General features: G+C 40.0%; 1 protein-coding gene across 1 annotated transcript; it reads right to left on the reverse strand.

Annotated features, from left to right (window-relative positions):
• Positions 1–303: 303 nt before the first annotated feature.
• On the reverse strand, positions 304–1,251 carry LOC119945130 (olfactory receptor 5K1-like). The gene has a single exon (XM_038766157.1). It carries the CDS (start codon positions 1,249–1,251, stop codon positions 304–306), a length of 948 nt encoding a protein of 315 aa, XP_038622085.1.
• Positions 1,252–10,483: the final 9,232 nt, after the last annotated feature.

Raw genomic sequence — 10,483 nt, forward strand, 5'->3', positions numbered from 1 at the left:
AGCTCTTTACGCATTATCACAATGTGAATACAGTTTTAATTCAGTGTTAAAGATTCCAAAGACAGATTATGTTTGGTTGTCACAAGAAGTGGACCAGTTTGAATACTGGAGGATGTACTGTCATATTTTTAAGAAAAAAAGAAGATGACTCCCTTTCTGAAGTGGTTTAATATGTATCCTGTTTAGCGGCAAAAGAGATAGACTTGAGCACTACTCCAAGCTGAATTCTGTCTGAACATAGAAACTGCATAGTTTCTGTCTCTACAGGTTACTTTCCCTAGGCTCTTCTTTGCAAGAGTTAAATCAAAACTTTTTTTGAAAAAATATTTTCCTCTTCATAATTTTCCTCAGGGCACTTATTACCTCCTTGTTTCTTATGCTATAAATAAAAGGGTTCAACAAGGGAATAATTGTTGTGTAAAAAACACCAACCATTATATCCTTATTCTCTTCTTTAATCAAGCCAGGCCTAACATACGTGAATAGAAGGGAACCATAGAACATAGAAAGGGATAGAAAGTGGGAGGCACAAGTGGAGAAGGCTTTTCTTCTGCCTCCCTTTGATTTAGTGGTCAAAATGGTGAAGAGAATCCGAAGGTAGGAGATCAAAGCTGTGATTATCGTAAAGACTTGAACTGAGCCCGAGAAGATAAAAATCATCAAAACATTAATGTACGGGTCGGTACAGGAAAGTCTGAACAGTGGAATGATATCACAGAAGAAGTGATTGATTATATTAGATCTACAGAAAGTTAATCTAAAGAGGAAAGCCATGTGAATGATGGAATGAAGGTTACCGGCTATGAATGCTCCTATTATCATCTGAATGCAGAGTTTCTTGGGCATCATGACAGGATAGAGCAAGGGGTTAAATATCGCTACGTAACGGTCATATGCCATTGCTGCCAGGAGAAAGCAATCTGAAGTTTCAGCAAAACACAGAACATAAAACTGTACCTGGCATTCAGAGAAGGAAATGGCTTTGTTTCCAGAGGCAATGTTCTTCAGCGCTTTAGGGATAATGGAGCAGGAGCAGCAAGCATCCGTAAGGCCCAGATTGCCAAGGAAAAAGTACATAGGAGTGTGAAGCCGAGGTTCCACCCAAATTAGCAGCACCATCCCAAGGTTCCCCACAATGGTTATCATATAGATTACCAACAACACCACAAACAGGAAGAGCTGCAGTCCTGGTTTATCAGTAAATCCGGACAAAATAAAGTCTGTCTTCAGGGTGTGATTCCCCTCAGCCATATCTGACTTCTGACTTTCTGTTGAAGCAGAGGTTGTAGGTAAATACAGAGTCTACATAACATGAAATGTTCCTCAGCATCTAAAAATCTCAAAGGTCCTGTAGAGGGTCTCTCTGTGAAAGATATTCTTTAAAAGCAAGTTTTCATGTGGTAGCTTTTTTACTCTGAAATCCTATTTGGTAAGATGTTTTGCTGGTGGAATGCAGAGTAAAACCAGAAATTCTTAAATTTGATAGAAAATTCACAAATTGCAACACTTCACTTCAGAATAAGCATGGCCTAATGGTTAGAACACAGGCCTGGGAAGCCGAGGTCACAGGTTCTAAGTCCGGCTCTGCCATTTGTCAGTTGTGTGACCTTGGATAAGTCACTTAACTTCTCTGTACCTCCGTTACCTCACCTGGAAAATGGGGTTGAGACTTTGAGTCCCACTTGGTGCAGGGATTGTTTCCAACCTAATTTGCTTGTGTCCACCCCAGCACTTAATACAGTGCCTGCACATAGTAAGTGCTTAACAAAAATACCATAATTATTGTTATTCCCAATATTTTTCCCAGTAGCCACATTCACATTATACATATCCATTTTCTCATCTTCATTAAAGTATTGAATCCAGACCAGAATTCCAAAATAGAGTCATTTGGAGAGACGTGGGAGGAGAGCAACAAAGGCAATTAAAGAGTTGGAAAAGAGCCATGAGAAAATGCAAGAGGAACTGAAATTCCTTAGGAGAAGCAAAGGCTGAGGATTGATTTAATAGCATAGTCCAAGTGTGTGGTAGGTTATCCATCTGAAAAGAAGGCAGGACAAGTAAAGTTGTATTTAATCTACAATTTAAGAGGTTGAGCAAGACATAAATATGGACTTTCCTGGACATTGGAGTATGCTTTTTAAGGAGTTGACAAACTTTTTCTCTGATGTCCTTTAACAGCAGGAGAGAGTGTAATCTATGAGGGTTGGTTTAGAGGAGATAGAATTTAGAATTTCCAATGTAACAGTCTGGCAAAAAGCAATCTTTTTGTGCATATAATGAAGAAGATTCTGTTACTCATGAATTGGTTTTCCCAGTCACAATTACACACACCATTATAAACCCCTGCTTCAGCAGTCTTAAAGCCCAGAGTCAGAACTGTGATGCAAAACAGAATGGATAATAATAATGATAATCATCATATTTGTTAAGCACCTACTATGTACTAAGCACTGTTCTAAGTGCTAATCATTGAAGGTTTTTGAAGCGTGTAGCATTGTGGGCAGAATGATGACTTCAGAGGAAAGTTTGAATGGGAGAGAATAAAGGCCAGAGAGAAGGATAATACAGCAGTTATAGCTGATCTAACCACGTGCCTAGATCAGAGGGGTGGCTGCTTTGATGGGGGAAAGGAGCAGATCCAGGAAATACTGCGGAGAAAAATTAGACAGGATTTAGCAAAAGTCAGAATGTTAGAATTGAAAAAGAGCAAGGAGTCGAGGATAATTCTGAGATTTCAGGCACTGGAGACAGGAGAATAGCTGTCTTGTCAGTTATGAGGAAAATTCAGAGGGAGAAGAGGAACTTGGAGGAAAGATGAGTTCTGTTTAGGACATATTGAATTAAAGGTGTCAGTTGGACAGCTGCGTGGACATGTTCTGAAGATAAGAGAAAATGTGAGATTTCAGGTCCTTCTGACTTTCAGGCCCATGCTCTACAAGTGATCCCTGATTACTTACCGTTCTATTCATTAGTCTTGATAAAGAGGAAGTAGATAGTAATAATAATAATGATGATGATGATGGCATTTATTAAGCGCTTACATTTGCAAAGCACTGATCTAAGCACTGGGGAGGTTACAAGGTGATCAGGTGGTCCCACGTAGGGCTCACAGTCTTAATCCCCATTTTACAGATGAGGGAACTGAGGCCCAAAGAAGTTAAGTGACTTGTCCAAAGTCATGCAGCTGACAATTGGCAGAGTCGGGATTTGAACCCATGACCTCTGACTCCAAAGCCTGTGCTCTTTCCTCTGAGCCACACTCCTTCTCTACTATTAGACTGTCTCTATATGTTGCCAACTTGTACTTCCCAAGTGCTTAGTACAGTGCTCTGTGCACAGTAAGCGCTCAATAAATGCGATTGATTGATTATTAGTCACCAGATAGTAATAATAATAATAATGATGGCCTTTATTAAGCGCTTACTATGTGCAAAGCACTGTTCTAAGCACTGGGGAATTTACAAGGTGATCAGGTTGTCCCACTTGGGGCTCACAGTCTTAATCCCCATTTTACAGAGGACATAACTGAGGCCCAGAGAAGTGAAGTGACTTGCCCAAAGTCACACAGCTGACAAGTGGCAGAGCTGGGATTTGAACCGATGACCTCTGACTTAAAAGCCCGGGCTCTTTCCGCTGAGCCACGCTGCTCACTAGTCAGAAGTTTTAGTTTTAATTGAGAAGCAGCTTGGCTGAGTAGAAAGAGCACAGGATTTGGAGGTAGGAAACCTGCATTCTAATTCTGGCTCCGCTAGTTTTTTTTGTGTGTGACCTTGGACAAGTCACTTAATTTCTTTGCACCTCAGTTTTTTTCCCCTGTAAAATGGGGATAAACTACCTGCTTTCCCTCCCTCTTAGACTGCGAATCTCTTGTGGGAGTGGGACCATGTCTAATATGATTGTATTTAACCAGGACTTAGCACAGTGCTGTATACGTAGTGATTAACAATTATTGCGATTATGATTATTTCACCTCATCAGGGAAGAAAACAAATTCCTCATCTGATAAACGGAAAAGATCTCTCTCCCATTTGACCTTATCTTGAACATTTGAGAACTATTTGGAAGAAGAAGTCTGTGAAAATATAAAGATAACATTTTTCACCACAGCATATGCTCTGAATAAGGATTCAAACAAATTTTGAAGATATTTGGAAGTGAAGTGGTTACCCTGCCTTTCATTTATAAGGAGAATTTCATCAGATTGAGGATAGGTCTGATTCATCACCTATCTTAGCTTTTATGTAAAAAACTAGCGAAGAAGTATTTCTGATGGACGATTAATATCTCTTCACTAAATAAGAAAAAAATATATATTCTCACCCAGATCTTGGAGGGAAAAGGATCTCTGGAGGTCAGATTCTGCCCTGCTGTTGATCCTTCTAAATGCTGATGGTTTTGAACCATAGAGTGTGAATCTCCTCCTCCTTTTGTTTCCTCTAAAGCACTTTGGGATTAAAGCATGAAGGCACAGAAACCAGATCAATGAAAATGATCATCTTATTAGTGGAACTAAGTTGAAATTTCCTCAGGTCCCCCAAAGGGATTTCTTTGAGGTAACATCATTTTATTTCTCCAGGGTGTTAGAGATATGGGGACCTGACCCCCAAGACTTCACAGAAATGGCAAAATGGAATAATTAAAGGTGCCCTTTGAGATCCTGGGCTCAAAGTAAATCTCAGTGCTAAAAGTTGCTTGTAGACCCAAGTAGAGATTCCAGCCTCACTTTATTGTCTTTTGCGGAGTCCCATGTGTGTTATACACTGCCCATGTACATGTGCCATGCATGCACAGAATTCTCTGCACTCTTCTGAGGCTACTAATTGCCCCAGATGCACTAAGCCTTCCATATGTTCCTTGATAAAGGGATTGAGGAGGTTTGGTGTGCAGAGGGTGGAAATGGCATCCCTAGATTTTTTTCTGAATGCGCTTGTCACCCAGAGTGGTTGTCCCTCCCCTGTGCTTCTCCAACACTTTTCAAAATCCCACTTTCTGGTCGCAGTTTTCTAGGCTGTTCGGGTGGTTGAAAATTTGGCCTTTCTTCAAGCCTCTCTGGGAGTTGGCCATCCCAAATGCATCCTCCTCAAGTCTAATTAAAAACAGAATTCAGAGTCCCACATCCCCATAAAATTAGCCATAAATAGAACCAATATATTCATTCAATCGTATTTATTGAGAGCTTACTGTGTGCAGAGCACTGTACTAAGCACTTGGGAAGTACAAGTTGGCAACATATGGAGACGGCCCCTACCCAACAACAGGCTCACAGTCTAGAAGGAGGAGACAAACAACAGAACAGAACAAAACACGTAGACAGGTGTCAAAGTCGTCAGAACAAATAAAATTATATGTGTGCAGATATAGTACTTGGACATTATGTGAACTGTTTGTGTGATTTATATGACGTTTAGGGAGAACATCTTCCCAATTTTTGTCAAAATAGTCCTGTTTTCAGATGGTTAGAACCCTATCTATAGTAGTATCAGTTGCTACAGTATCAATTCCCTTTAGGTTTAGTATTTTTACTGTAAGCTCTCAGTGTTCTTCAACCTTTGCTTTTTGTGCTGAGTTTTGCAGCATGGAACTAGAATCTGTGTTCATAAGGACCTGTGAAAGGAATGCAAAGGCCCTGAGCAAGTTTTATGGTCAGGGGTCCTTCTGCAGAACACTCACCCCTACTTCTAAATCACTTACATACAGATCCTTATGCTCTATTCTTCCCCTACCTGTAATTTATTTTAATTTAAATAATTTTAACCTACGTATAATTACTTTAAAATCTGTTTTTCCCACTAGATTGTAAGATCCTTGAGGATAGGGATCATGCCTACCAAAGTGCTTAGTACAAAGCTTTGCAGTCAAAAAGCACTCAGTAAATACCATTAATTGATTGGGAGACTTCATAATGTGGCCTGTTACATACTACACTGTGTGTGTCTGGCATAATGCATGTGACATCACATGTGTCTGGGTGACGGGAGAGCCACTCTGATGACAGGCTAAGTATGCAGCCTCCTATAGGGAGGGGCCTATATTGTGCTTCTGCCCCTTCCACATTATGACTGCTCAACAGAAATAATAATGTTGCCAATGATGGCAGTAGCATATTTGCTAACAGGAAAACAACAGGAAGGAGGCTGGTGGTGATTAGTTACTGCTTTATCTCACATTGGTGAACTTCGAAGTTACTGCATCTAGTTGAAAGGCTCAGCAAGGTGTTACCATTTCTTTCCTGGAAATAATTTTACCCGGTTTCTTTATCTTGATAATGTCTTTTTCAATATTATACAACCGTTTGACCATTCTCATTTCATAAAGGGGATGTTTTCATTCCTAACAACTCCCTCTACGTTCCCTAATGATGCCCTTTGTGAATTATTTGCAAGTTACAGGAACTTATTTACCATTACAGAGAGTAGTCAATTGCTAGTCTCTAGGCACCAAACTTTCAAAAAAGTCACTAGAAGGTTCACAATCACCACTAATAAGTTTTTATTGGTTGTTATTAATTACATAAGGGTTATTCAAGTTGACTGATGATGAAAGTGAGGATGTCCAAACTTGAGTATTTCTTGGTGGTTGTATCTTCTTTTTCCAAGATAGATATCCCAGGGAAGTTTGAATAGTTGGGAGTCTTGTATCTCCTGAGAAATAAAATGAAAAAGAGCTCAACTTTGGTTTTCCTAGGAAAAGATCCGTAATGATTGGTGAATGTCAAGATTACCTCCTCATGTTAGAGAGTCTACTATTTGGAACACTTTGCTTTCTTGTCAGAGTAATTTTAGTTTTTGTTTTACATTATGGCAAAGAAAATACATTCTCCCATCATTTTGAAAGTGTGAAACAACTGTGGGTTGCCGAGGGGGGGGGGGGGGGCAAATGTATCATAAATTAGAATATAGAGGTGATTTTAAGCCATGCCAATTCACAAAACTAAACTAAAATCACCTTCACACTACAGGAGAGCTGAGGTCACTGCTAAATCTGGTGCTAAATAAAATGAAACAGCAGGTGATAAGCATACAATACTCATTTTCATGGACAGTTTAAGGGAGAAAATATCAAAAGATTTAACAAAGGTGAGGATAAATCCTCTAGTGAGAGATTCATGTTGAGGAGAAAACTTAGGGTTGTAAGGAGGCACATTGTAGATGTTAAGGATAGCCGTAACACTGTTCCTTCAAGGGGATTGCCGTCAAAGACAGAATACTGGGCAGGATGGATCATTCTTCTGACCCAGAATTAGACATTTTGAAGAACTAATAACAAGTGGTTTGTCATAAACACCTATCTCTGGGACACTTTTCCAGCTCTACCACTTATCCCTTCCATGTTGTGTGGATTTGAGGGTTGGGGAAGCAACACATGCTGTATGGGCTTGGCAGAAGAACAGTGTGAATAGATGCAGTGGTGGGTTGTTAAAGCTATAATGGAAAATTGCTGGCAACCTTATGTGTCATTGGCACCCAACACCTGCTCAAAATAAAACTTCAATTTTTGCCTCCTAGGTATCCGGGATCCATGACACTTCAGGCAGTGAACCATGTTTTTCTTCCCATCATCAGTTCAGGTGAGTACATTGATTTTACATTTGTGTTAATCAATCGTGTTCATTGAGCACTGACTGAGTGCAGAGCACTGCAGTAACTGCTAGGGAGAGTACAATATAACCAACATGTTCCCTGCCCACAGTGATGTTAAAATCTAGAGGGGAAGACACACATCAGTATAAATAAGTAAATTATGAATATGTACATAATTGTTGTGGGGCTGGGAGAAAGGATGAATAAGTAAGGAAGTCAGGGTAGCGCAGAAGGGAGTGGATGACAAGGAAAAGAGGGCTTAGTAGGGAAAGCCTCTTGGAGGAGACATGCCTTCCGTAAGACTTTGAGTTGGGGGGAGAGTAATTGTCTGTCCGATATGAGGAGGGAGGGCATTCCAGGCCGGCTACAGGATGTGAGTGAGAGGCTCATGGTGTGATGACACAGTTAGTGCTCAGTAAGTTTGATTGAATGAATCGACGAAATCTAGGTACAGTGAGTAGGTTGGCATTAGGGAAGCGAAATGTGTGAGCTTGGTTTATAGTAGGAGGTAGGAGGGGGCAAGGCGACTGAGAGCTTTAAAGCCAATGCTAAGGAGTTTCTGTTTGATATGGGGGTGGATGGGCAACCACTGGAGGTTCTTGAGAGGAGGAGAAGTGTAGACTGAATTTGTTTTAGAAAATTAGAGGCAGGAGGCAGGGAGGTCATCAAGGAGGCTGATACAATAATCAAGATTGGTTAAGATAAAGACTTGAATTAACGTGGTTTCAGTTTGGATGGAGAGGAAAGAGTGCATTTTAGCAGTGTTGTGAAGGTTGAACCAACAGGATGTAGTAATAGATTGAATTTGTGGGTTGAGTGAGAGAAAGGATTCAGGGATAACTGTAAAATTATGGGCTTGTGAAACAGGAAGGATTCAGTGTACCAGAATAGCAAAATCAACTTGTTTCAAATGAATACCTAATTTATTTCCATAACTCTTGAGATGTTATATTTTTCTCAGGGATGTAGCTCCGTAGGAAAATCCCCAAGAAATCACCTTAGCTTTACAAGGACAGGTAAAGCCCCTTGATCCTCCCAACCCCTTCCCTCCCCTCACCTCAGACTCCCTGCCCTTCATGGAAACAGAGTACTGTAAGAGACTTGTTTCACTGGATCTGGGAAAAACTGTTTGTCGGAAACAGGGGTACTCACCACTGAGAATGGATCGATTGATGTTATCAAGGAAAAGCAGAATGTGTGGGAGCTATAAACCTTTTTCACCAATATCATGGCAAGCTTCAGATTTGTTCGTGATCTCATCTATGATCTGTGATTCCGCTGAATGACAGTCATTCCTAATGAACATAGCCAGTTGCCCGTTGGTTCTTTTTCTTGTGTGCTGAGATGAAAATAGATATTCAGTGAATTTTACCAAAATACATGCTTCATTTTTCCTGTGTAGACAGGGATTAGACAAGATTAACAAAGCTAATCTGGCACTTATAAAGGCAGATGTGTTTTTTGGAGGAAAATAACCTTGAATATTCATATTTAAATGCATACATGCACACAGGTATGCCAAATATGCTTGAATTATCTGGGTAGTACGAGTCTAGAGTGTCTTGGGAGTCTGAATTATTTAGAAAATTGCTAATGTAGATATAGTTTATGATTTAGTTCAAGACTAAAAGAACATAAAGTCACATTGGGGTGTGGCAGCAAATGATGCATGGAGGAACATGGTAATGGTTGCCTTCTTTGCCGTCCATTCTAATAGAGAAGTTTTCTTTCCATTTGATTAACTTCTTATCTTGCCTTCTCTATGATGACTATGGATATGACTATCAAAGAAAAAATATTTATTTCCAAAACAGAAAGACCATTCCATAGGTGGAAAAGGAACTGCATTCCTCTACCTCCTAAGCTTTCCCTTTTTGTTAAGTAGTGGTTCACCTATGTGGGAATGGAGACTTGATTGCTAAAGTTTCTCAGATTACCACAGATACCGCAATTAAAAAAAAACTGCAACTTGTCATCAGGGGGTCACTGGAGAGGCAGATTTATGAATAATCATCACTGAAGCTGTAATTAGAATCCAAAGGAATGGATTCTAATTTTTATTCCAGAAAGATCCTCAGTGTAACCCCTTGATCTAGAAAATCCCTTGTTTCCTGACATGGGGATCAAGACAAGAAGTTTGTGTTGGTTTAACTGCTCCTTAGCAATAACTGGTGAAGATCAGGAAATGTGTAAAGTTTAAAAATCAGTTTATTTTCTACATTTTAAAAGGATAGCATGCAAATCTGCCCTTAATCAATGCTGTTCTAGTCAATGGCTAGCCAGCTCTGCAGGGTTAGGTTAATCTGACTCATTCGGGCAATAACATTTTGATTACGGGAGAACTTTAGCAACAAAGAGCCTAGTTTTTTCCAAATACAGCTTGAAAGGGACTGGGTAAAATATCAAACCCTGTCAACTCCTTTCCCTTCTTGCTGTACATTGGAGCACTGCCCCTCTGGTGTAATGATTTAATTAGGAAAATGATCTACTCAAATCTTCAAACCCACCAATAACACCCCTATTGACAAAGTTATAATTATTATTAGGTGCCGTCAAGTTGTTTCCGATACATAGAGACTCTATGGATAGATTTTCTCCATATCATCCTGTCTTCTGCCATAATCCATATCCTTTCTGATGTTTCTTCTGTTATCGTTGTTATGGTCTTTATCCAGCTAGCTCCTGATCTGCCCCTTCCAAGTTTTCCCTGGACTTTTCTTGGCATTAGTGTCTTCTCCAGAGACTTAGTCCTCCTGAATGTGTGTCCAAAATATGCTAATCTAAGTCAAGTCATTTGGCCTTCCGAAGACCACTGTGGCGTAATTTGCTCCCAGGTGCATTTGTTTGTTTTTCAGGCAGTCCATGGTATTCACAAAAGCCTTCTCCAACACTGCATTTCA

This window comes from Tachyglossus aculeatus, chromosome 24 (genome assembly GCF_015852505.1).
Source record: "Tachyglossus aculeatus isolate mTacAcu1 chromosome 24, mTacAcu1.pri, whole genome shotgun sequence".
In the NCBI taxonomy this organism is placed as follows: domain Eukaryota; kingdom Metazoa; phylum Chordata; class Mammalia; order Monotremata; family Tachyglossidae; genus Tachyglossus; species Tachyglossus aculeatus.